We start from the raw sequence: 27,417 nt of genomic DNA, 5'->3' as shown, positions 1-27,417 counted from the left end.
ACGTTATATTTGTGCTGATTTTATTTTGTATATGAGAATTGTAAATAATTTGTAAAGTTGTAAATATTGTATTTGGTTGTTGTTGTTTTTTATTTCATTTCACTTCATTGCGTAAATCAGATTAAATATGTGGATTCCACACTGTGTATAGGCGTTATGTCGTTGGATTTTTGTTTTGATATATTATGATATTTCGTCGCATTACGTTTCATTTCGTTGCATTATGTTTCCTTTCATTATGTTCACGTGCAACATTTATAATTCATTGTCGTTGTGTTGTGTTTTGTATTTTTGTAACGCCTTACACAATATGTTGCGTTACGTGAACTCTCGTTGCGTTTACTTTATTTTCCGTTGTGTTACTTTACGTCATTGCGCATGTTAAGTTCCTTTTCATTACGTTAAGTTCCATTACGTTATGCTTCTTCACGTTATGTTTCATTTACATTTCGATTCATATGCGATGATGTGCTTTGCATTAGCAACCCGTTTTCAATTCGCACAAGTTAGAATTTTCGTGGCCTTGTGTTGCTTGTCATTACGTTAACTTTCGAGGCCATACGAAAGAACTCACATCCGCGCGAGAGAATTTGTGGCCTTACGAACGAACCTGCGTCTATACAAAAATATTTGTGGCCTCACTTTGTGACCTCACATTACATTACGCGACAGGTTTGTGACCAGGTCCATTTTGCAACCTCGCGTTACAATTCGTGCGTACCATTTCACTGTGCATATTTTCAATTATTTTGCACGACTTTTCTCCGAACTTGCTTTCACAACTCAATTAAACAACTTTCTCAATAATGGAAGAAAAAGGCTATCTGGGTGAAAGGTCAAGTCATAGCCCAGAGTATTAGACCCAAGTCGTAATAACTTGCAAGTCATAAATACGCGTCTTTCGCTAAAATTCAAATTCATATCCTTTTCACAATAAATCAAAATAAAAAGACTACTTGGGTGTAATCTATAGTCATAGTCCTGAAAATTAAGCTCAAATCGTAATAGCTTGCAAGCCAGAGTGTTTGTATTACGCTTAAAACACTCGTAAATATCCCAAAAGTTTTCATAACAAATTAGATGAAAAAGACTACATGAGTGTAATGTCCAGTCATATCACAAATATTAGGCATGAGTTGTAATAGCTTGCAAGCCCAAGCTTTCTCTTCCACCTAAAAACAAACTTCAATCAATCAAACCTATCTTTCTCTCGCCCCCGCGCGATTAAAAACCTTTTCGCAAAAGAACATTGTTTAGTCCCTTCTACCGCAATACAAACAAGTGCCTAAGCCTCCCCCATGAGCATACAAGCCAACATTTAAACCGCTAGAATACGACCTCTATATTCATTAACTAAAATCAATCAACCAACACTCATTTTCTACCAAGAACTATATAGCTTTGAGTTCTCCATCATACTTGGAGATACGTAGGAGCGAGATTCAACATCTCGTCAAACACTATAACAAAAACCCAAAAATATCTTTTATTTTTCCTGAACTACGAAGCTTTGAATTCCTCATTGTACCTGAGGATACGTAAGAGCATCGCGATCTTGTCAAACACCCTAATAAAAACCTTTTTGTGACCCCATTTCTTTTCCTTTTACGCTTTTTTGTCACTCGAATAAAACAAATAACAATAGCTAACATTCAATCACACATTTAACTAAAAGATTCTCGTTGAGTACAACAGACATGGGGGGTGTTAATACATTCCCCTTGCGTAATCAACTTCCGAACCTGGATTTGATTGTGACGACCATCTTCTTTATCTTTTATGAGTTTTATCGGTATTTCCCCTCATATTTTACGAGCGTACGAACTCCCCACGAAGGATTATATTTTTGAGATGCGGCAGACAATAATGAAATGTCATGCATATGGAGGAACTCGTGCCATATCTGCTCCTAACGAGTGTTCAAGGCATGAATCTCTCCATAGGTTTCCCGCTTTGTTTGAATGTTTCCTTGTCTCTCTGATGGGTGAGGTATAATGGTTCTTCCAAGACTATTGTGAGTTATCAAAGTTGTCACTAGTTTGTTCCTTAATATTTCTTCCCTTTTCCATCATTACTTTCCTAACCCTTTATATAGAATTATGCACGTGTGATCACCTCCGCCAAGTAAGTTATTGGTCTCTAGGGCAGGAATCGTTAAAATGCCTCGCCTAGTTCATTTTAAAATGTTCCCACGAGCATCTCCTGGTTAGGGGTGGATGAAGGAGAATAGCAATCCAAAATGCAATGAAATTTAAAATTTTCTCCTTTAGTGATCCTTATGAATAGGTATGATCAATGATAGAATCATTACCTCTTGTGACGATTGAAATCTTTGATGCAGATCTACGAAGCGATCACGAACACTGAACGATGACAACGCCTCTACTCAGTCCACACGAACGGATTCCTTTAATCTCAGTGCTAGCTGCTACGAATGAAGGCTTTGAGTGTGTGTGTGTGTGTGTGTGTGTGAGAGAGAGAGAGAGAGAGAGAGAAAGAGAGAGAAACGAAATTGCAACTGCACAAATGCTTCTGCACAAGGGTTCTATTTATAGAACCACTTGTGTGGGCTGCAAGCTAAAAAGCCCACTTAAGTGTATTTTGGCCCATATCTTATAATATGCCCAAAATCACTTAAGCCCATGGTACCTTACCATATTTCGTATTCTACTCAAGTACACCGTACCTTACGATGTTTTATAATTCACTTAAGGGCACCGTACCTTACGGTATTCCTTAGTTACTCTATCTCTCATCAATCCGTCCTTTGTGTGTGACCCTGTAGGTTTTCGCGGCATTGACAATTATATTAAATCATGTATTTAACATAATAAACAGTGAGCGGTACACGAAAATGTCATGTGATCTGACAATTCCTTCTGTGATAATACTTATGTGTATAATTACCCTTTTGCCCTTATGTCTATATTGAACACAAGGCATAGACCGTGTCATCCTTGTCCAGTTCAGTATTGGGCCCATAGATATTTATCCTGTTATGCAGGATGGGCAAATTCCATCTAGGTCACTCATGTCCCTTAGCATGCTTCGTGGAGTACCCATCAACTGTCTTTATGGTTATCCAGTTACGGACAATGTTTGATCAGCAATAAGGCACTCTACTACTCTACATCTAGGGTCCATAGTGGTTTCAGGTCGAAGGGTGGTATACACCATTATCACCATGAGAATAACTTATGAAACTTTGCATAACATTCTATATAGTATTCTCATAGCGGGTCAATCCAGTATAAATATTACTCTTAATATTCATACCTATGTTTAAGACTTGATAACTCCTTATTCATGATCCATGAGATATGATCATTAGTCTATATACATAATAGTCTTAGTGCTTTAATGTTATCCCACCTCACACTAAAGCTCGATTACGGATACTTTAAGAATATTGTCCTTATGTTTAATGTGATCTCATGATTAAGTCACACTTGATACATTAAACGGACTAGCTATTCTAGGGACTTTATTAAACAAACATAATAAAGAAAAAGCCTTTTATTATTAATAAATAATTCGATACAAGTACCAAAAGTATTGCCTCTAGGGCTTACACCAACAGTGGACGACCTTGATAGTCGCCTCATTATAGCGGGAGAGGTAATCCCTCAAAGAATTAGATGGGCCTTATGAATGTTGAAGAGGCTGGTGGTAGATATTTTTCTATGCATGCATGTTACAAATTGATGGACCAATTTCTTCACCAGGTTTTGGTACCTAGTGATCGAGAGTCATGGTAGGCTCATGTACCACCTTAATGTTGCGTCACTAAAGGTGCCAGAGAGAAGTTTGCATTTCAAGGAGTTAGAGGCTCCAATAATTTCCATTATATGTTAATGAAGTTGACATGCTCGTATGGGTCGTTACGACTATCAAACTTGACCAATAAAATGAAGTCAACTTTAACTTTTATGGCACTGGTGCCCCTCGTATTTCATCAAAAAGAGGTTATGGGTTAAATAATTTAATTTCCTCCATATGGCCAGACTCTTGTTGACGTTGTTGGATATGAAGGATGATGTTCTCCAAGGTTTGATTCTGAGGACCGAAGTCATCCATGGCGGTACACGTTTCTGCCATGGCGTATTCGTAATCAGTATTATTGTTCGTCGAAGTTGCTACTTTCTTGGTCACCATATTCGTTTGGGGTGGACGATGTGAATAACAATTTGACCGCTTGATGTAGTGGTGACCCAAGTTAGTTTTGTCGGGTCCCCTCGACGAGCATCAATTGTACTTGTTAAAAGTACAATGAGTGATAACCCCTAGCTGTATAGGGTTTTTTTTAAGATTTGGGTTATTATTGTGTTATAGTAAGTTCACTGGGTGGATGGTGAAAAACTTTGTATAATGATGTTTTTATCATGAATCGAATCTCCTCCCCAACCTTCGGGTTGGGTATTTATATGAATCTCTTGGACCTGGACCTTAGGCTCCAAGAAAGCAGTAACAACACTTTTATATATTAGAAGCATATGAAATGGGTAGTTACTTCCCGTGTTACTCTAGAGAACGTGGTTTCCCATTTTTGACTTCCTCTCTCATAACATTACGAATAAGGACACGCCACTCCCTGCATTTCAATAAACGAATGAGTAATACAGGCAACCGACGATATAACTATGAAATAAGCACATATTGTGATAAACGACTGCACATTACAATATATGGACAACCAACGACACTGCTTCGAGTGATAAATACTATTCGTCCTCTTTTGGTGGATCTTGTGTCACCAATTTTGTGAAGGAAAAAATCCAAAAAAAAAATCCATTTTTTATCATTTTTTTTTATAAAATTGAAAAATAAAAATTTAAAGTACATGTTAAAACATTTATGTTGAAAAAAAAATTCTAAATTAAAAAAAAATCAAAAAACAATTTTCAAAATAAAACTGTAGATATAATTTCTTAGCTTGGTCCTTAATATATTTTCCGGAAAGTTAAGTTACTAACATTTTCCATAAAGTTTAGTCAAAAGTATACATTTTCTAAAAGTTAATCCAAACACACATTCAGTGAGTATAGATTTAAGCCGTTAAAATCTTCAACGGTAGTATTATTATTGTCATCACTATCATGTGATGAGAAAAAATCATAACGGATAAACCCATTTTTTGAATTTGAAAACAAACAAAACCGCTCTGTATTATGCATAATATATCTCTCTCTCACTCTCACACTACTCAATTCACAATGGCTTCTCTAACACCGGGAATAGTCCTGAAACTCTTGCAAGCCATGAACACAGACACACGTGTCACCGGCGACCACCGTTCACCTCTTCTACAACTCATCGGAATCGTCCCTGCTTTAGCCGGTTCCGATCTCTTCTCCAACGAAGGCTTTTATCTCAACCTCTCCGATTCGCTCAATTCCACCTACGTTCTTCTCTCTCACCCCGACACCGAACTCATTCTCTCTAACCGTCTCCAATTAGGTCAATTTCTCTACGTTGATCGATTCCATTTCAATACTCCTCTCCCTACTGTTTCCAACATTCGTCCTCTCTCCACTCGTCACCCGTTCGTTGGAACACCGGAACCCTTGATCGCTCGCATTTCGCAATCCACTCGTCATTTCAGCGTTCAGCCTCTCTCTGATTCCGATGATCCTCTTTCTCAATATCTCTCCACCAACCCTTGATCTCATCGGCTTATTTATCATATAAATCGTCTCTCACATGTAACAACATACATCAACATACATTCACATGCATCAACATACATTCACATGCATTAACATACATAATGAAACAGTTATGGCCCCTAGCGCAATTGTTCTCCCAAGCCAATGAGAGAACCTAAGCTAACCTAATAACGATCTAAGCTTCTCCAAGCAAGATCTTCAAGGTTGTCCTCCTTGGATATTGAATTCTTCTCTTTCTTCATAACATTGTCCTCCTTTGATATTGAATTCTTCTCTTTCTTCATAACATTGTCCTCCTTTGATATTGAATTCTTCTCTTTCTTCATAACATTACATTACAGAAGAAACTCGTTTTACATACGAGGGATTGAGATGAGAAAATAAGTTACATTAAGAGATTAAAAGGAGAGGCGCAACACGCATGTCGTATTTAAAAACCCAAAACAAAATGAAGGAAGACTAAGGCCATAACTGATCACCATAAGGCAATAATGGTAAACACATTATTATTATTATTATTAATTTTTAATTCCTTTAATTAATTAAAACCAAATTAAATTTCGGCGACCGATCATATTACGCAGAGTTAGCCGGGGGTTCCAAAATTTTTAATGAACAATTCATTTGAAATGGACATCGTTTTGCATCAACACAACCCTTGCGTAGTCACAAAACAGAAACCCCGAGAATTCTGACTCTGTGAGTGTGACGACCGTCACAGGCATGTTACGACCGTCACAAGCCCATAATTTTGGATTTGTGAGTGTGACGACCGTCACAAAGAATGTGACGACCGTCACGTCCAGCTTGTTACGATCGTCACAAGCTCGTGACGAACGTCACGCGGCCAAAATAACAAAACTTTGAAATAGTTAACAGACGTGTTCCAAAAGCCCTAAATTGACAACTCTTTGACGGCACAACCCTTGCGCCGTCACCAACCCTAATGCACCAATTTCAGACCGTCAAACACACCTCGATTGTTGATTCAGTATGATTGATCAACGGGTCATTGCTTCACCATACTAATGTCGGATTCCGAAGCAAATGACCATTGATCGCTCAAAGGAAAACAACCATTTAGTGTTTGAATGAACGAAACAGAAACAACATATCACATATACCGTACTTTGCATTAGGATTACTTATATCATATATAAGTTGATCGGTCTCAATTGCGTAACCTATGGACGATCGATGTATCGCTGCTTCACCATACTAATGTCGGTTCCGAAGCATATTCAACATCAATCATCCAACTCGTACACTCATGATGCCAAATTTAATTACTCGTTTAATTAATTGATTCATTCTGTCTTTTAATCATATTAATACAGAAAATAAGCAGCTATCCGAGTCATGGTTTCGTAAGTGGCTCTGATACCACTGAAGGAGAATTGCAATCCAAAACGCAGCGGAAATTAAAATTTTCTCCTTTAGAGATCCTTACGAATGGTCATGATCAGTGATAGAATATTTACCTCTTGTGACGATTGAAACCTTTGGTGTAGATCTCTTGTGACGATCAAAACCTTTGATGCAGATCCACGGAGCGATCACGAACACTGAACGATGACAACGTCTCTACTCAGTCCACACGAACGGATTCCTTCAATCTCAGTGCTAGCTGGTACGAATGAAGGCTTTGAGTGTGTGTGTGTGTGTGTGAGAGAGAGAGAGAGAGAGAGAGAGAGAGAGAGAGAGAGAGAGAGAAAACGAAAATAATGCAACCGCAATAAATGCTTCTGCACAAGTGTTCTATTTATAGAACCACTTGTGTGGGCTTCAAGCTAAAAGGCCCACTTAAGTCATACTTGATACATTAAACAGACTAGCTATTCTAGGGACTTTATTAAACAAACGTAATAAAGAAAAAGCCTTTTATTATTAATAAATAATTCGATACAAGTATCAAAAGCATTGGCCTTTAGGGCTTACACCAACAGGTAGTTACTTCCCGTGTTACTCTAGAGAACGTGGCTTCCCATTTTTGACTTCCTCTCTCATAACATTATGAATAAGGACACGCCACTCCTTCCATTTCAATAAACGAATGAGTAATACATGCAACCGACAATATAACTATGAAATAAACGCATATTGTGATAAACGGTTGCACATTACAATATATGGACAACCAACGACACTGCTTCGAGTGATGAACAATATTCGTCCTCTTTTGGTGGATCTTATGTCACCAATTTTTGAAGGAAAAACTCCAAACAAAAAAAAAATCCATTTTTTAATCAATCTTTGTTTTGTAAAATAGAAAAATAAAAATTTAAAGTACATTTTAAAACATTTATGTTAAAAAAAAAATCTAAATTAAAAAAAAAATCTAAATTAAAAAAAAAATTAGCAAACAATTTTCAAAATAAAACTGTAAATATAATTTCTTAGCTTGGTCCTTAATATATTTTCCGGAAAGTTAAGTTACTAACATTGAAAAATGCTATTTTTACACTATTTTCTACACCTACACCGTATTCTATTGTTCATCAGTACGGTGAACAGTAAAATATTATAATAATATATTATTTTTTAAAAAATATTATTTTTTAATATTATTTTTTATTATCTAAATGTTTATTAATCAATTTTATATTTTTTTTAACCAACTTCATAATTTGTATTAACCAATTTTGGTGGCTATTCAAAATTATTTTTAGTGTTCATTAACCAATTTCATAATTTTATTAGCCAATTTTTTACTTTTTATTAATCAATTCTGAACGTTTATTAATCAACTTCGTAATTTTATTAATCAATTTTTTATATTTAATTAATCAATTTTTTTTACTATTTTAAATCACTGTTCACGTAGACTGATCATGCACGTTTTAAAATACGGTTCATAAAAATATTATTTTATTTTTAAAATATACTATTTATCATAATAAATACGGTGAAATAAATATTTGGCTTAAGAAGTGGCGTAGAAATAGCAATGGTGAGTCACATTTTCCATAAAGTTTAGTCAAAAGTATACATTTTCTAAAAGTTAATCCAAACACACATTCAGTGAGCATAGATTTAAGCCGTTAAAATCTTCAACGGTAGTATTATTATTGTCATCACTATCATGTGATGAGAAAAAATCATAACGGATAAACCCATTTTTTGAATTTGAAAACAAACAAAACCGCTCTGTATTCTGCATAATATATCTCTCTCTCACTCTCACACTACTCAATTCACAATGGCTTCTCTAACACCGGGAATAGTCCTGAAACTCTTGCAAGCCATGAACACAGACACACGTGTCACCGGCGACCACCGTTCACCTCTTCTACAACTCATCGGAATCGTCCCTGCTTTAGCCGGTTCCGATCTCTTCTCCAACGAAGGCTTTTATCTCAACCTCTCCGATTCGCTCAATTCCACCTACGTTCTTCTCTCTCACCCCGACACCGAACTCATTCTCTCTAACCGTCTCCAATTAGGTCAATTTCTCTACGTTGATCGATTCCATTTCAATACTCCTCTCCCTACTGTTTCCAACATTCGTCCTCTCTCCACTCGTCACCCGTTCGTTGGAACACCGGAACCCTTGATCGCTCGCATTTCGCAATCCACTCGTCATTTCAGCGTTCAGCCTCTCTCTGATTCCGATGATCCTCTTTCTCAATATCTCTCCACCAACACAACACAGTCTCCGATTCCGACGAATCAACATCAGCAACATCAACAGAAACAACCACAGCCACAGAAGGTGAACGATTCGAGAAAGCCTCTGGCTCAACGAGACAATTTGCCTCCGCCGCAGAGGTTTTCGTCTCCGGCTACTGCCAAGAGGTCTCAATCTGCAGGAAAGTTTAATAAAACCTCTGCTGAGAGAGATCCTTCTCCGGCCGGAAAGGGAAAGAGATCTTCTTCTCCCGTTCCGTCAAAATGTGTGGTTCCGAGCTTGGTTTCGGCTAGGGAGGAGAATCGGAAGGTTTCGAGGGAGGCGGCTATTATTGTTCCGTCGAGGTACCGACAGCCTTCTCCTACTGCGAGGAAGCAGCCTTCGCCTAACCCTAGAAGAGCTTCCATTTCTCCCGGGAGAAGGTTGTCTGGAGGTATCAAGTTTTCGCCGGCAGTGGATTCTTCTGGAAAGAAAAAGATTGTAGCTGGAATCTCTAAGATATCTGATGCGTTGGCTGGGAAGACAAGGAAGAATTGGGATGAACAAAACATTGAAGGTGATTCCAATGAAAAGGAGAAAACTAGGGTTGATTCTAATTCAATTATGCGGACTCAGGTAATTTAATATCAAATTTAAACGCTAAATTTTTTATATATGGTATGAAATAATATAGGATGAATTGAAATTAAAAATTATGAATTTAGATTGAGTAAGAAATCAAGAATGGAAAATTTCAATGTAACTAATGTCATTTGTATTGAGTTGTTTTGTTATTGTAGGCTGCTATGTTAAGGCGATTGAGTGATGTGAAAAGTCAAAAACCTGATAACAATGATTCTGAAGAGAATACTATAGGTTCTTCTCCTCGGAGTTGTTTGGAGACAGAGAAAACCAAGTTTTCAGGTCTTGGCATTACAATTCATGAGAAGAAATGGACCGATGGGAGTGTTCCGCTGGATGCAGTATCATCCAAACTTTCTAGACTTGGAAAGGTATGAATTTTGGATATTTACCATTGATTTTCAGGCTTTGATTTTGTCATATTGAATTAGGTACAAGGTATGAATAAGAAAATGTAATGTGATAAACCCTTTTAAAAATGTAGTGTGAATGAACCCTCCTAAAGTAAAAACAATTATGCAGTAAGTGCTTATGTGGCAGGTTTATGATGATATCTCTAGTTCCTAACTAACCAGGATTTTGGTGATGTAGCATTCTTTGATTTGAAGGCTAATTTGATTAATCTTTTATTGTGAATCCACTATTTTATTTGAAGGCTAATTTGATTAATTTTTTATTGTGAATCCACTATTTTATTTGAAGGCCAATTTGAATAATCTTTTATTGTGAATTCGCTCTTTGATTTGAGGGCTAATTTGATTAATCTTTAATTGTGAATTCATTCTTTTATTTGAAGGCTCGTTTGATTAATCCTTTAATGTGAATTCACTCTTTTATTTGAAGGCTAATTTGATTAATCTTTTATTGTGAACTGATTTCAGGATGCAATGCAAAGGAAAGCTCTTGCTTCTGCAGCAGCCGCTGCAGCATTAGAGGAGGCCAATGCTACCGAATGCATAATAAGAAATTTAAGGTAATGATACCCTTTGACCAGATTTTTTTAAGATAGTCCATTTTCTGTTGAAGTGTTTCAATAATCATACATTGTTTCTTTTACTCCCTCTTCAATGGCTAACATGAATAGCATTTTTTTTGTATGTTCTTTCTTTCCGCCTCAGCATGTTTTCAGACCTTTGCTCAGTCTGCAAAGTCAAAAATCCTTTGCCAACCATCGACAGATTTTTTATCATCTATGAAGATGTCCTAAGATCAATTGCAGTGGCTAAATCTGTTGCTGGTCACAATTTTGAGATATCTGATGACAACATTCCAACAGATCAATCAAAATCCCTCTCCCTTTGGGTTGAAGCTGCTTTGGCCACTGATCTTCAGATAGTATCACTGCTTACTGAAACTGGCACAGATACTCCATCATCACTTCAGAAAAGCCTGTCGAAACGACAATCTCTTTGCACACCCAAGAGTCATCTGAATGTGAATGTTTTGTCATCCCCACACTCTAGTCCAAGTGGTGGTGTGTGGACAAGAGGTAATGGAATGAAGGAAACAGTTGAGCTTGGAACTAATTTGCTGTCAGAAATGCAAATGTGGTTTCTACTTTTTGTTGAAGAGTCCATTGAAGCAGGATTTAAAGTGTTTGGAGACAGTGCTAGTGGCGGGAAGAAAGCATTGCCTCTGGATGGTGGCTCCATTGCTATTGTTTTATCTCATCTGAAGCGTGTAAATGCATGGCTGGACGGCGTGGTTTCAAAAGGGAATCATTCATTGACAGATAAGATTGAAAAACTGAAGAGGAAGATCTATGGTTTTGTTATCCAGCATGTAGGATCAACTTATGATCATTCAGCTTCCCATGCTTCATCCTAATTTTATATATGTTGTTTGAATGTTAATGAATGATGACAGGAAGAGCTTCTTCCCATCTTCAAAAAGTATGCTTTGCATGCAAAGGGAAGTGACTAGAAAATCACTGTAAATTCGAATATCATCCATGATTCTTGCGTTGAACAAACCATGATGGCTTAATGGTTATATTTAGAGCATGCTTGTTATTTTATCGAACTAGTAATGAATCTATATATATGCACTGATATTTTTTTGGGTGCCAATTTTATTTTATTTTATATGTTTGAACACACTTGTTTTTTCTACTGAAGTATGATCTAATCAATCCTCCAAAAGTGGATAAAAATGAATATGTATGCAAGTTTCTTTGATCAAATCTCTAACTTGAAAGTATCTCTTTTAGGTTGAATCTTAACTCATCCCTACAAAATCAATTTGTAAGGTGAGAATTGTCTCCAACACCAACACAATAAAGGTGTTAGCGGCTGTAATGAGACAAGTCAAAGTGCCGTAATTAAGACGACTAAGGGCGGACCGTAATTAGGGTAGAAAGTCCAACACGCCCCCTCACGCTTGGGCCTCAATGAGCTCGAAGCGTGGACGATGCGGGATAAAAATGAGTATGCAAGTTTCTTTAATCAAATCTCTAACTTCAAAGGATCTCGTCATTTGGGTTGAGTCTAACTCATTCCTACAAAACCAACTTGTAAGATGAGAATTGCCTCCAAAACCAACACAATGAAGGTGTTAGGGGTTGCAATGAGGTAAGTCAAAGTGACGCAATTAAGGCGACTAGGGGTGGACCGCAATTAAGGTGGAAAGTCCAACACCCCCCTCACGCTTGGGCCTCAATGAGTCCAAAGCGTGGACGATGCGTGAAACCCAACAATGAATCTAGGATAGGCTCTAATACCATTTCATAATTTGGTTCGGACCTAACTCATCCCTACAATACCGGTTTGTAAGGTGAGGATTGCCCCCACTTATAAACACAACACATGTCATATCTCTAAGATATGTGATACGAAATCCACCCCTTCAAAACCAACACAATGAAGGTGTTAAGGGATGCAATGAGACAAGCCAAAAGGCTGCAATTAAGACGAATAAAGGCAAACCGCAGTTAAGGTGGAAAGTCCAACAAAGGAATATACCATTGACTTAAATCTTTGAAGATAAAGAAAGATTCATTAAAGAGTTACGTGATCCTATGAAAATAGTTACAAACTATGCCAAAGTAAAAGCTATCAAATGAGTAAAATATAAATTAACTCAAAGACACTAATTTCAACATCATATATATTTCAAGGCATGGTAAATGATCTGTGATGGAAAGATAATTACAAAACATTGGATTTTTTATGGATATCAATACACCAAAGCTAGAGGTTATGCAGGTGGAATAGCTATGGCGTGGAATTTTGAAAAGGTAGAAGTTACGATTTCGAATAAGCATTTGCAATTCATACATGTGAAGATTAAGTATGTGGGTGGAGAAGATTAGTTTTTCACCCCTGTCTATGTCAGCCCTAGAGAAGAAGGTAGAAAATAATCGTGGAAAGAGGTCGAAGAGGATTGCTCTGGAGGAGAAATGTGGATGGTTATTACGAGGAGATTTCACTAATATTATGGATGTTGCAGGAAAGAGTGATTGCATCTCATAGCAAATATGGTGTGTTCAAGAACATGGTACACTCATGTAATCTCGTGGACCTTGATTTTATTGGTCATAAATTCACTTGGAGAGGACAAGTATATCATAGAGGCTCTAGAGTTTATGAACGACTAGACAAAGGATTATGCAATGAAGTTTGGAGAATGCAATTACCAAATGCTTTGGTTAAAGTTCTCACTCATTTGGACTTTTCTAATCACCATCCAATTCTTATGTCTGCACAGAATAATGAGGCTAGGAGAGGGGGAAAGAAGTTCATGTTTGAAAGTGTTTTGGGTTCTAGAAGATGCATATGAGGACATGATTTGTAGTGCATGGAATGTTAATAACAACTTTATTAATAATCTAGAACAAGTTTAAAGTCTACTCCTAAAGTAGAATATGCATACATTGCATAGTATTCAGAGGAAAAAAAAAGCAACTTATGAAAAGATTGAAAGGAATTCAACTTGTTATGAAATTGAGAGAATGAAAACTACGTTGCTCCTAGAAAAGGTTTGAGACAGGGGGGTCTAATCTCTTTTTAGAAGAGCTACAGAGAAAAAAATGTCTTGTGTTATGTATTTGTTGGATAATTTATGTTTTATTTTATGTTAAAATATTAGCATTGAGAAAACTTATGATATGTTTTCACAAAATACATCAGATCAAGCTAGAAGGCATCTTTAATAGTTGACATGTTTTAAGGAGATAAAAGAGATGGGCAGATATTTAGGGGTACCTATAACTGGAAAAAGTCCAAAAGTGAAAGATTTGCAATATCTTATTGAGCCAGTTAAGAGCAGACTTGTAAGTTGGAAAGAAAATAATTTGTCTTGAGATCCACCATTGTAAAGTTGTTATTGAAGCTATACTGAAGTTGAGAAACACATTAACATGATAATATGGGAAAACATTGTCAAGCCAAAGAAACAAGGAGATTTGGGAATGAGGAAACTCGTTGACATGAACAAAGCTTGCATTCTCAAGTTAGGGTGAAAAATTAAGAGTGGAGACAACTCTTTATAATGCAAATATGCTAGGAATAATAGTCAGACAAATGAAGTGAATGCTAAAGCATATTACTCAAGCTTGTGGAAAGATATAGTTAATGTTTGGCCCACTAAGAAAGATATATCATTTCAGACAATTGGTAATGACGAAATGGTTAAAGTTTAGGATGATTCACTACTATAAATAATATATTTTATGACAAAGCTTTCATCTCACACAACAAAAAAGTGAGGTATAATGTCAAGATGTGTGATGTTTTATAATTTTTTAAAAATAAATATCATATATTCCCTCAGTTTATAAATATAACCGATAGGAAAAATAATTCAGGATATGTTTCGAATCTCAACAAATTCAGTTTATGTTTTTATTTCTTTAAAAATGGTGTATTTCTTTTTTTTCTTTTTTCTTTTTAAATTAATAATCTATTCTTTCGGTTTCTATAATAACCTGAAGAATTAAATAATCATATTTTACTATAAAAACACTCGTTAATCAGATTTTATCATAAATTTAATTCATTTGTAGCCTCTCCAAATTTGTATACATAATTCTTTGGGATGAATTGTAAGACAGAAAAAATCTCCAATGTTCTTCTTTCGTGGAACAAAACATTTTTTTTTTCTCTTGCAATCTATCTCAAATAATGACGTTGATGTTTTTGTTGTATTTTTGGAATAACCTTCATATGTTGTCGATCAAAGAAAACACTTCATAATTTATTGTTTTTCTCGGTTGACAACATTATAAAATTTATTACTAAACATGTTATAAATTGGAACCATTTGCAGTACTAAAAAATGGTGAATGGTGAAAAATTGAAAAGGAAACAAGACATGTTACTTTCAGTTTTTTATCATTCACCATTTTTTGCAAGTAATATATTATCTCGTTTTTTTTATAAAACCACGAGAAAAGTCCTTATTTTAACAATGCTTAAGATATTTCCAGCACATCAATCCATAAGAAACTCTCTGCATCCATCACTATATATCTTGTTTACTTTCTTGTGAAATCATATATCATGAAAACATTTGCTCAAGATAATGAAATCTTTGAACAAATATCTGGGATGGATGGATTGCAAGTGCAGAAAAAATTCTCGTGGTTGAAACATATAACTTATCTTTATCGGGAGGTATGTAGCACTTGGGATGGATCGTATTTTATTGTATTTTTTTATGTAAGCAGAAACACATTTTATATCGATTTTGAGTAATAGCTGGGGGAAAATATAAGTGTGTTTAATGAGTTTCTTCACCGTTCTTAAACAAATCTTTATCGTTCATTTAATGAGTATCAACGCTCAAGACACTACTATTAATGATCCGCGTGAAACCTAAAAGACATTATAATTGCATTATGAATATTAAAAATTGATAATGAAACATTTGACATGAAAACTTTGAAATTTAAAGAAGCTTGGAAAAATTCTTTGTGATGGATTGCAAAAGTAAAAAATTATTTGAATTCAAGGTTTATGTTCTTAAATAATCATATAACTAAATATTTATTTTATTCATCTAACCTTTTTATTTATTTATATCAGAAATAAATGTATGAAATGTCCAACATTTGATCTTCCCCAAGATTCAATGAAATGAGGGTCCAATATTTTTTCTTCCCCGAGATATCCACCATTTGTTCTTCTCCGACAGCGATGATGATTGATCAGATTCAAAATTTGTTATATATTTTTACTTTAATATTTTGTGTAAATAATGTAATATTCCGTGTAAGCAATGTAGTTTGTAAACAAATTAATTTATTAATATTTTGTGTAAACAATGTAATGAGTATTTAAAAAAATAATATATGTTTCCCCTCGAGTTTGGCCATAAATCGAGAGGTTTGTGGCCATAGTTTTGAATATATAAGAAAAAATATTGTTGGGGATTAAACTAGTTACCGTTTCAACTATCCCCATGGTTGTTCTAAAATGAGGGGTATAATTGAGAGTTTTTATGATGCCCTTTGTTACATCGCTTTTATAACCAAGGTTAAATCAACTTCACGTATGAGGTTAAATGTGTTTTTTGTAATAGTTATTGTTGAGTGGCACCGAGGATTTTTTTGTCAAGCACGATGGATACTTTTATCGAAGTTTAATAGAATAGAATGTTAAAGTATCACATTTAATGGATAGTAATGGAGAGTGGAATTTTGATTGGCTTGGAAGTCTTCTTCCACATATAATCCTGAAAAGATTGATGGTTATTCATCCTCCAATGGCTGAAATTGGTGTTGATGTATGTTTATAGGGGGGTACAAACAATTGCAATTTTATAGTATCTAGTGCTTTTGAGAAAATTAGCAACTCAAACAGTAGCATAAATATTGATTATTGGAGTATAATATGGAGGATGAGGGTGGCTGAAAAAGTTAGAGATTTTGTTTGGATGGTGGAACGCAATAGCCTCAAAACCAACCGGTTGTTACACTAATTACATATATAAAATCCTTAGTGTACATATTGTGATGGTGTTTTTGAATATATTATTCATGCTCTACGTGACTGCATAATTTCCATATAGGTCTAAACTTCACTTATGAAAGAAAAAATTTGGAACATATTTTTCAACTTAAACTTGCAAGAGTGGATTGATATAACTTGCAAAAAAACTTAAGTGGGGGAGATCAAGAGGATTAGCAATCTATATGGGAAACATCGTTTCACGCTATATGGTATTGAGTAACCAAATGGAGCATGTGGATGATTGCAGTCTTCCTGATAATTTAGCATAAGGAATTCGATTGAAAGTAAGGAATTATAATATGAGTTTAGGTTTGCATGAAAAAGTCATGATTGAGCAAAGTGCAATCCAACAAATCAGACGGACACTATAGAAGAATGAGTGGACTAAGCTAAAAACAGATATAAAGGATAAAGGAGAATGACAAGCATGGTGTGAAGGCCTAACCAGAGATCAACATGGTATGTAGAGGTGGATTTTCAAAATATATAGAAAATTATAAAGTTGGTGTTATGGAGCTTTGAGGAATCTATGATGGATTGAAGAAAGTGTTGACAAAATGGTATAGGAAATTGAAGTTTCAAATTGATAGTAAAGATATGTTTTCAGTGATTACTACAACATTTTGCAAGATGGGAGTTGGTTGGGGCCTGTTTCAAAGAATAAAGAGTTTGATTATTCGTGATTGGGAGGTTCATATTTCTCACATATATCATGAAGAACACAAGTGTATAGGCGTGTTAACAAGCTTATAAGTGATATTTAGTAAAATAATTCAATTTCCTGATATTTTCCCTCAAGAGGTGAGATATGTCTTTTTAGCATATCTTGTTGGTATTTGTTACATTCAAGTGTTATTAATTTGTAGTTTTTTCTTGTTTTGGGGCTTAGGTCCTCTTGTATAAAAAAATAGTATAATTTAAAACTTGTCATATTTCAAACAAAACAAATACAAACCAAATCATTTGAAAATGGAAATGATATGCACTAGTCCAGGTAAACGAATGAATGCATGTGTTATAAAATTAACCAAAATAATATCCAACTATAAAAAGATAGAGATGAATGAGAGAAAGATAGAATAAAATAATGTAGTTTGGATTATTGTCTTCAAGGTATACTTTTAAAAATGTTAGATAATTTATATTTATAGGATACAAATACTATAATTTACAAGAATATCAATATTGGAATTTTGTTCTATCGGGACATATGTTAGACACGGTGTGTGGGATAACATGTACAATAGTTTAAACCAGATTGTCAAATATTAAGGAATTAAAACAGAAAGCAATAAAGAGCACAAGAGAATTGTTAACCCAGTTCATTGCAACATCACCTACATTTAGGGGACTTCCAATCCAAGAAAAAAAATACACTATTAATAGTATCAGTACAATTAATCTTAGATGAACAAACTTTATTTAATGTATACTTCCTAATACTACCTGTGTCTTTCTATTTAGGACTCCCCCTAAATATGAGAAATCTTCTCACTTTTTCTCAATAATTACCCTAGTGATTAATGCTTTCAACAATTTACATATTAAAGATGTTGAATTACAACTCATTTAACAATCCACTTATATGCTTTGAATATTCAGTTTTGGCTTCTTTAGAGGTTTACGAAACCAACAAGATTACAAAGACTCAAAGAACAAACCCCTAGCATACTAGTTCTTCAAAACATGTGTATATTCAAAGGTATGCATTAGTCTCCTTAAATAGTAATCCATATCATGGGTTTTTCTCTGATGGGCGTTATATTTGATATAGAATTAGTTCTAATGCATATTTGATTTGCTTTAAAAACATCCACAAAAATATTTGATTTGATTTAATCTTCATTCAATTTAAATCTTCATTTAATTGGCTTTGATCTTATTAATTATTTTTAGAAATGCTTACTCAATAACATATTGCTAAAAGGTACAACATCAAATCTTATTTGAATCAAACAAAATTTTGGTCAAAATGATTTACTTCTTTTGTCTTCCAGACTGGGGACAGATGTTGCACACGTGCTGGAACATCTTATCCCACATGTTGTATCTTCACCTAAAATACATCTAATACTACAAATGTTATTTTACCTAAAGTGGCCAATCAAAAGAACGAGAATCTTCCCCTTTGGCAAATTTTGAATAAAACAACTTTCAACTTTCTCAAGATATGCAGGAGCAAATCAAAACAATTCTTATCCAGAAGAATACACACATACACATACATCAACAACAAACATCAATAATGAGAGACTTGCATACATGCTCACACACAAACATGCTCACATAGTTGATGGTCAGATGTCAGGCCAGATGCTTCAGCATATAAGCAAACAACTATTAAAACAGAGCACAAATAGCACACCCAATCAGAACTACAACAACAACAGAAGTATCATACATCAAGAGATGCAAGATGGTTTATACACCTCAAGAGATCTACTAACCAAATACGAACACAAACATAAGTTAGGCATACATGCACATAACACACCATTAGCACACATAATTAGTCCCTTTTTTTTTCCACAATTTGGAAAATGACATTTAATTCTCGTTAACTTTCATCTTTAGGCTAATCTTGAGTTGTAACCTCAACTGGAGAAACAAAGACAATAATTCGGATAGCTATGACTAGAATCTTCAATACATTTTCTGAATCAACTATTTACCAGGCATTATAAATTGAAGAATTTTATGATATCACATCATCTAACACATATCCTTCATTAGATCACTTTATACTTGTGACTGACACAGACACTCGGTGAAGGGAAGGTCGAGGAGAGTTAATATTTCTATATAGCGATAAGATAAACAGAATTCCAAACGGAGATTTACTTATGATTCTTGCAATCACCATAGATGATCACAATCTAATCGGATTCCTTGTAGATGACAGAAGTTCGTGTAACATCCTATATTCAGGTACGATGAATCTGATAGGAATCCAGCAAGCGGATTTGAGTCGGTATGGTGAAGGAGATCTATTAGAATTCAACGATTCAATCACTCGTCCTCAAGGAGCTATGGATCTGGTAGTGAATGTTGGGTAAGGAGATAGCAAAGAAAAATGATCCTCAATTTTTTGATAATAGAGTGCCAGAGTGCCTTCAAAGGTATCATAGAGAGGTCATTCTAGGAAGACTAAATGCAATGGCCTCTCCAGTCAATTTGAAAGTGACTTACCACAATGCATAAGGAAGTTCAACCTCATTGACAACTAACATAGATAAAGTGAAACAAATTAAAGGAATCCTACAAAAGGATCTTTTGGCATCAGCCCCGACCTCAGAAGCATAAAGAGAACTGGAGAGTCCCAGTGCGTTCGACATAGATTCTCGTGAAGATGATGTTCGACCGGTGCTAGATGGTGAGTTTGAGACCATCCAGCTCGGGGAAGACTCAATCATGTTAGTTAAAGCAGGTGTTAGACTTCCTTTAGAAGTAAAAACAATGCTGATTGAATGCCTTCAGAATAATGACGACCTCTTAGTTATAACCCCATATCAGATGCACGATATTGATCTTAGCATAACATGTCACTAGTTGAATGTGGATGCTAGTTCCAGTTACGTCTTCCAAAATTGGAGGATACAATCTAAAAAAAAGGAGGCCACTACAAGCATAGTTAAGGGTTTATTAGATACCTGATTTATTTCTGAAGCTAAGTATATAAAGTGGTTATCCATTGTAGTGTTGGTAAAGAAGGCCTCGAGAAAATGGAAGATGTGCATTGATTATACAAATCTTAATATAGAATTCCCAAAAGATCTTAATTAAGCGGGATGTTGATTACTTTCACTTATGGACGCCTACTCGGGGTATAATCACATACCTATGTATGGGTCTGACTGGATAATGACAACCTTTATAACCGAGTGAGCCAATTATAAATACAATGTCGTGCCTTTTGGATTAAAGAATGTTAGCACAACCTATCAGAGAATGATGAACAAGATCTTTCAACAAGAGACATGAGAAACGCTAGAGGTATACATGGATGATATGATCATAAAGTCTAGTCAAAAGGAGCTTCACACTCAACACCTCATTGGGTGTTTAATAAGGGTCTGACAATAGAATATGCTCCTCAACCCGGAGAAATATAGCTTCGGGTAAGGGCAGGATAGTTCTTGGGTTTCTATTTGAACGAGAGAGTGATCGAAGCAACCCCAGAAAAGTGTGAAACAATGATTAGAATGAGCTCGTTGACATCAAAAAAGGAGGTTCAGAGGTTAAATGGTATGTGGATTGCTTTAAATAAATTTATTTCAAAGTTAGCACATCACACTTTACCTTTTTACAGACTATTGAAGAAGATTATCGGTTTCAAATGGACAACTGATTATGAATAAGCGTTTAAATCTTTGAAGAAAACCTTGGCCACACCCATAATACTTACCCGACCATCTCCGATGGAAATCTTATATCTATATTTGGTTGTTACCGAAGAAGCTGTAAGTTTTGTTTTGATTAGAGAATATGAAACCCACCAAAGGCTGGTGTATTGCATTTCCAAAGCATTGGTAGGGGCAGAAACGCGATATCAAAAGATAGAAAAGGCATCCTTGGTGTTGGTAACAACATCATACAGGTAACAATGATACTTCATTGCACATTCCATTGTGGTTCAGATAGATCTGCCTCCAAAACATGTGCTTTACTCACCGGCTCTAGCCGAGCATCTTACAAAGTGGGCCATTGAGTTATTCGATTTCAAGGTCTCATTAATGCAAGGAAATCTTTGAAAGCCCAGATTTTTTAAAGCTTAATTGTCTGTTGACTTCTTAGCAAAAATGAATTTCATACCTCCAAACCCAGATCATACATGGATGGTATTCACCGACAGATCGTCCAACAGCAATGGGAGTGGCACATGTGTGATATTAGAAAATAATTTTAGTTTAGTAGTTGAAGTGTCTATAAGATTCAAGTTTCTAGCAACTAACAACCAAGCCGAATATGAGGTCGTCATCGTCGGGATCATACTCGTAGAAGAAATGAGGGCCAAATGCATTAAGCTAAGAAAAGAATCCCAATTGGTTGCTTCCCAAATAAAAGGAGAATCCTAGAAAAATGTCCTTTTGCTCAAGAAATACCTCAAATTGGTTGTGGCAAAGTTGGAAGAATTCAAAGCGTTCAAGATTAACTGTGTACCTCAGGAGGAAAACACCTGAGTCGATGTCCTATCTCATTTAGTAAGTACTAGAAGCCCTAAAATCAACCATTCTTTTTTCCATGAAATACATCGTAATCATACCCTGGGGGAATGGATGAGGATGCTACCCTTGGTCAGGGAACGATCCTCTGTAATGCATAACACTCTTCAAAGGTATAACCATATCTTGATGGATCTGGGCCTCACTATTATACGAAGCGACATCCAAAAATGCTAACTACAACAAACTGGATTACAACAAAGTGAACGACGAAACAAAATTCATTTGATATATTAAAACCGAGAGTTACATAAAGATTATACTAAAGAAAAGGAATCGTGAAAAGTTATGAGGCCATTGATACCGCGAAAACGTATCGTGTATTTGGCTTCATATGCATTGCTTTTTACTTGATTAACACTTATTGTTATGCAGTATTTTATGTTTATTGCAGATATTTATCGAATAAAAGATGTATAAGCAAGCAAAGTGGAAAATAGCAAAAAGAAAATAAAAAAGAGAAGAAAATGGAGAAAAATATAGAGTACGGGGCCCACCACAACAAATAGGCATGTGGCGCCCACCACTTGGATGTGTGGCTCCCGCCACATGACTTAAAGGGAGTGGTGGCGCCCGCCACAAAGCAAGGAAGTGGTGGCGCCCATCCCTCAAAAGGTGGCGTTCGCCACAGAGATCAAACTAGGGTTATGGCAACCGCCACAACCCGGTCTCCCCTATTTTATCTCCACCTTTTTAGCCACGACCTCCACAATTTTAGCCATGACTTCCACTTACCTTTTCAACCAACAAATGCTACAATCTAGGGAAGTGGAAAGTATATAAAGGAGGGTCGGTTTTCTTTCGCGGTGTGCATTTTTTCAGTTAGATTCTTTTGGTTAGATTTTCTTAGGAAATTTCTTAATTTGTAAAAGCAATAGATTCTCCACATCGGGGACTATTGCAACTTATTGTTTACGCATTTGATTTCAATTGTAACGGTGTACTCGATTGCCAAAGCTTGTCGGTATTGTTTAGTTCGAAGAGTCGGGATTTATTTCAAGTTCTCGATTTATATTCCAAGTTTTATTTTAATTTCCATTTTAATTATTTATGCCTTATTGTATGCCTGATTGTCTGAACACCATGTCTGTTACTGGATCCATGTCCGGCTAAACCTTTAGATATCGGTATGTAAAGATCGTCGAAACGACATGATTCCTAAATAATTGGTGTTGGATTTTATAAAACTTACTTTTCCGGTTTTAGTTTCTTGTTTTATTCAAAACTGTTTTTCGTACGAGAGTACAAAGCAAACAAAGGTTACGGTCAATAAGAACGAGAGTTTGAGATTTTAACCGGATAGTTGAAACTAGGCATTAATCCTAAACACAGCGAGAGCGCTTTAGGATTAATTAGACTTTATTCATATTCAAAAATTAATTTTAAATTCATAGTGAGACCGCGAGAGCCAAGCCTTCTGGTTTAAGAGTATGATCATAGTCAATAAAACGAGAGTGTGAGACTAAGCCCTTTTTATAAATATTTTCTACTGAATAATATTTTGACCAATAAGATTACACCAACTATCTATCGAATCCACGAAGTTTGATGCGTTACATACCGATATCCCTTTATCAATATATATATATATAATATATATATTATATATAATATATATATATATATATAATATATATATATATATATATATATAATTATATATATTATATATATATATTAATATTTTGTTAATGTTATTTCTCTTCATCCCTCCAATCTCAGAACGAACATCAGCCTTAGATTTACATAGTAACATTAGATAACGATACGTTCGATTATTAGTCCTCGTGGGTTCGATAATCCTTACAACTACGTGATACGACTGTGCACTTGCAATCATGATTCCTATAGGCTTACTAGTCACGCGATCAAGTTTTTGGCGCCGTTTCCGAGGACTAAATTAGTCTATTTCCCTTTCTAATTTGTCGAGTGTATGCCAAGTACTCGCTCTCAAGGCGAGAAATTAAAGCTACTGTTCGACGATCCTGAGCGTCATCTAAGGCTAGAATGTCGGATACGAGACCTGATACGAGAACATCGTATCAAGCTAAATCTTCCCGATCCTAATATCCATATTCCTAAACTAGTTATTCGACCAGAGATGGCCGAAGGACCGCAGAACCGTCCTCTTAAGTACTATGCAATCCCTTCGCAGGATGAACCACATAATAGCATCGCTGCCCCTGCCATCGAGGCCAATAATTTTGAGCTAAAACCTTCATTGTTGTCAGTCGTACAACAAAACCAATTTTCAGGTAGTCCCACAGAGGACCTGAACCTACATTTGTCAGTGTTTTTGCAATACGCAGACACAGTGAAAGCAAATGGTGTCAGCCCCGAAGCTATAAGACTACATCTTTTCCCTTTCTCATTAAGAGATAGAGCTAGAGCTTGGCTCCAGTCTCTACCATCCAACTTTGTCACTACGTGGAACGAGTTGAAGAAAGTTTTTTTAGCACGATATTTCCCACCTAGTAAGACGACTATGCTAAGAGCCCAAATAAACGGGTTTAAACAAAAAGATAATGAATCACTTTTTGAAGCTTAGGAGAGATACAAAGACATGATGAGGCTCTGCCCACATCACGGTCTAGAAGAATGGTTGATCATCCATACCTTTTACAACAGTCTCTTGTACAACACAAGATTGACAATAGACACCGCCGCAGGTGGCACACTGATGGATAAACCCTACAATAAGGCCTATCAACTTATCGAAAGTATGGCCCAGAATTATTACCAGTGGGGAAGCGAAAGAACCTCTGTAGAGAAACCTCCAACGAAAGGCGGTATGTATGAATTAAGCAGTCTTGACCATATCAACGTCAAGGTAGACGCTCTTACTCAAAAGACAAAAAACTTGACCATAACACCCGCAGCCACCGTGGCTGCCGTAGCACCAAACTGCGAGATATGCGGAGTTCCAGGGCATGATGCCCCAGAATGTCAACTCTTGATAGGAACCTCCACATACCAGGTGAACTATGCTCAAGGAAACCCTTACTCAAACACCTATAACCCAGGTTGGAAGAACTATCCCAACTTTTCGTACAAAAACAATAATGCATTGTTGTAAAACCCCAATTTTGACCCTAAGATCCCTCATGCAATTTCATCATATGCATTAGCATTGGGATCATACCTTGGCATCCTCCTTACCCCTTTTCCATTGGGTTTGTTTTGGGAGAGATCACCAAGCACCATAAGATTGTATCATACCTGTATATTATCATTTTTACTAACCAAAATACCAAAAATATGTCTTTGCATTTGTCATACCCTAAAATTCGCCTCACCCTTCACATTGGTCTTATAGGTCACTAACCCTAAACATTTGCATATCACCCTCATTCATTCATTTCATTGAATAAGCATGGTTCGCCACAAGCAGGCATCCTCTTGGCATCATGTTAATAATGATTCTGATTGATTATGACTTCGTATTGATTTCAATTTCAAATTAACGTTTGAAGTTCAAATTGATTTTGAAGTTAGATTTGATCTTTGAAAATAAATTTGGTTTTAGAAATCATTCTGTTCTTTTTCCAAAATTGATTCTTGAAAAATCGAGTTGATTTGGAAATTTAATCTTTTTTATTTTTTTGAAGCCAATTAACCATTTCTTTTACATATCCATTTAGAAAATCCACTCTTGTTTAAATCCATTCCATAATCCACTTTCATTTTTTTTATCTAAATAAGCCCATTTTAACATTTGTTAATCCATTTTTTGCAATAATGCATTATCCATGTCCAAAACCAATATCCATTTTATCTAACCAATTAATCCATAATTCAACCATACAAATTTATCCAATTAAATCTCATTTGTTACCATATTAATCATAATCCATCATCCAATTTTATTAATCTACTTACTTTAGTTTATTTCAATAAGCACAACCAAATTGGAACGCAGTACAAAAGCTGCTAATCAAACGCAAGCAGCAAGCTTCACAAAGCGGTGCGAAAAAAGCTGAAACGCATGCCAAGCTAGCCAACACGCTTCAAAGCACACGAGCCAAGCCGGTAAACCGCAATCCAAGCATAGAAATAACAGAAAAATTAAGCCAAACTGCACAAGCCATTTCGATAACAGAATTTCTCACACAGATTTTTTTCTAACAAACTTTCAATCCCTCTCATAACTCTATAAAAAATCAATTCACTTCTCTTCATCGAGATCCTTCTTCTTCTTCCTCTCTTCAATTCCTTCAACAACCGTAACAAACTCACAAAAACCGTTAACCACCACTTCAACCTCCTCTTCCCAACCGAGATTCTTTAGCCTCATCACAAAATCCCAATTCTTCAACCAAAACCTTCGATCAATCCATTTTCCAATTCACAACAACCTTCATCCATCTCTTTTCTTGTCATCATCTCCTACCATCGCGGATCTTTAACCACCATTTCTGGATTCCGACGAAAACTACGTCTTCTACCTCGGAAACAACCTGCAACCAAGGTTCTCAACAAAGACGATCTCCATGAGCTAACAGAAATAGAAGTAGTTCAAAGGAAGAAGAAAGAGTAACTCGAGGTGAAACACGTAATACCTGGTCCCGATCGGGTGAGTAAGCGTTATCTCCTTTCCACCTTTGCCTTAGCTTCACACGCATGCGAGTTATCATGTCTGTTGTTCTTGATTGATTTATATTGGTATTTACGGCTGAGGGATGAATCGAGTTCAGATCTGGAGTTCGCCGCAATCGTCTATCGAAAATGTTGATTCCGAATACGATATCTGAAGACGATTTAGATTTGAAGTCGGCTGCTAAATGTGAATCCATGGCATTGATCGTTGATTCCAAACGTGGAGGTCGTGAAGTACGAAAGGATGACGGTAGGAGGATCGTGCCGTTCCCGGTTTCCGTTTGTGTAAAAGCCGTCGATGTAGCTCACGTCTTGGCATGAGATGTTTATTGTTCTTTTTTGCTTAAGCTGGTGGATCGGGTATGGACTTGCTTGGTGCCTAAGACCTAAACGGGATATCCCTGCACCCCCATTCGTGTGGACTGGTTCCCATATTCCTGAGCCCAGTACTGTTTGGATGTGTGTTTCTAGTTTGATGCCTCTTTTGGTAATCAAGATTATTTTCTTGATTAAAGGATAATATTGAATTAATTAGGATTAGTTAGGACTTAATAGATTTTAGGAATTGATTAGGACATATTAGGATTAACTTGTATTTGTTAGAATTAATTTAGGTTAATTAGTTTAGTTTGGAATTTTAGAGTTAATTAGTCATTAGAATTAAATAGTTTTAGGAACATTAAACTTTGATTAAACAATCTTAGATTAGAATTTTGAGAAAATTAGAATAGATT

At 35.8% G+C, this 27,417-nt stretch overlaps 2 protein-coding genes, 1 long non-coding RNA gene and 1 other non-coding gene across 4 annotated transcripts; 2 read left to right on the top strand and 2 right to left on the bottom strand.

The window, feature by feature from the left end:
- The first annotated feature begins 5,175 nt into the window (after positions 1–5,175).
- On the top strand, positions 5,176–5,663 carry LOC127136176 (uncharacterized). The gene has a single exon (XM_051062768.1). The coding sequence runs from the start codon at positions 5,214–5,216 to the stop codon at positions 5,661–5,663; it is 450 nt and encodes a 149-aa protein (XP_050918725.1). The 5' UTR covers positions 5,176–5,213.
- A 3,099-nt stretch (positions 5,664–8,762) lies between these two features.
- LOC127073638 (uncharacterized) lies at positions 8,763–11,984 on the top strand. The gene is made up of 4 exons (XM_051014809.1): positions 8,763–9,909; positions 10,074–10,286; positions 10,797–10,888; positions 11,034–11,984. The coding sequence occupies exons 1-4, from the start codon at positions 8,866–8,868 to the stop codon at positions 11,740–11,742; spliced, it is 2,058 nt and encodes a 685-aa protein (XP_050870766.1). The 5' UTR covers positions 8,763–8,865; the 3' UTR covers positions 11,743–11,984.
- Positions 11,985–24,572: 12,588 nt separating this feature from the next.
- LOC127078066 (small nucleolar RNA R71) lies at positions 24,573–24,679 on the bottom strand. The gene has a single exon (XR_007787812.1). It is a non-coding gene; the product is annotated as a small nucleolar RNA R71 (small nucleolar RNA).
- A 1,247-nt stretch (positions 24,680–25,926) lies between these two features.
- LOC127073637 (uncharacterized) lies at positions 25,927–27,210 on the bottom strand. Its single transcript, XR_007785832.1, has 2 exons — positions 26,647–27,210; positions 25,927–26,544 (listed from the first exon to the last, which is right to left on the bottom strand). It is a non-coding gene; the product is annotated as an uncharacterized LOC127073637 (long non-coding RNA).
- Positions 27,211–27,417: the final 207 nt, after the last annotated feature.

The sequence above is a fragment of the Lathyrus oleraceus genome, chromosome 4, assembly GCF_024323335.1.
Source record: "Lathyrus oleraceus cultivar Zhongwan6 chromosome 4, CAAS_Psat_ZW6_1.0, whole genome shotgun sequence".
NCBI classification, from domain to species: domain Eukaryota; kingdom Viridiplantae; phylum Streptophyta; class Magnoliopsida; order Fabales; family Fabaceae; genus Lathyrus; species Lathyrus oleraceus.
Note: the sequence above shows the minus strand (reverse complement) of the source record. Positions and strands in the feature narration are given on the sequence as shown.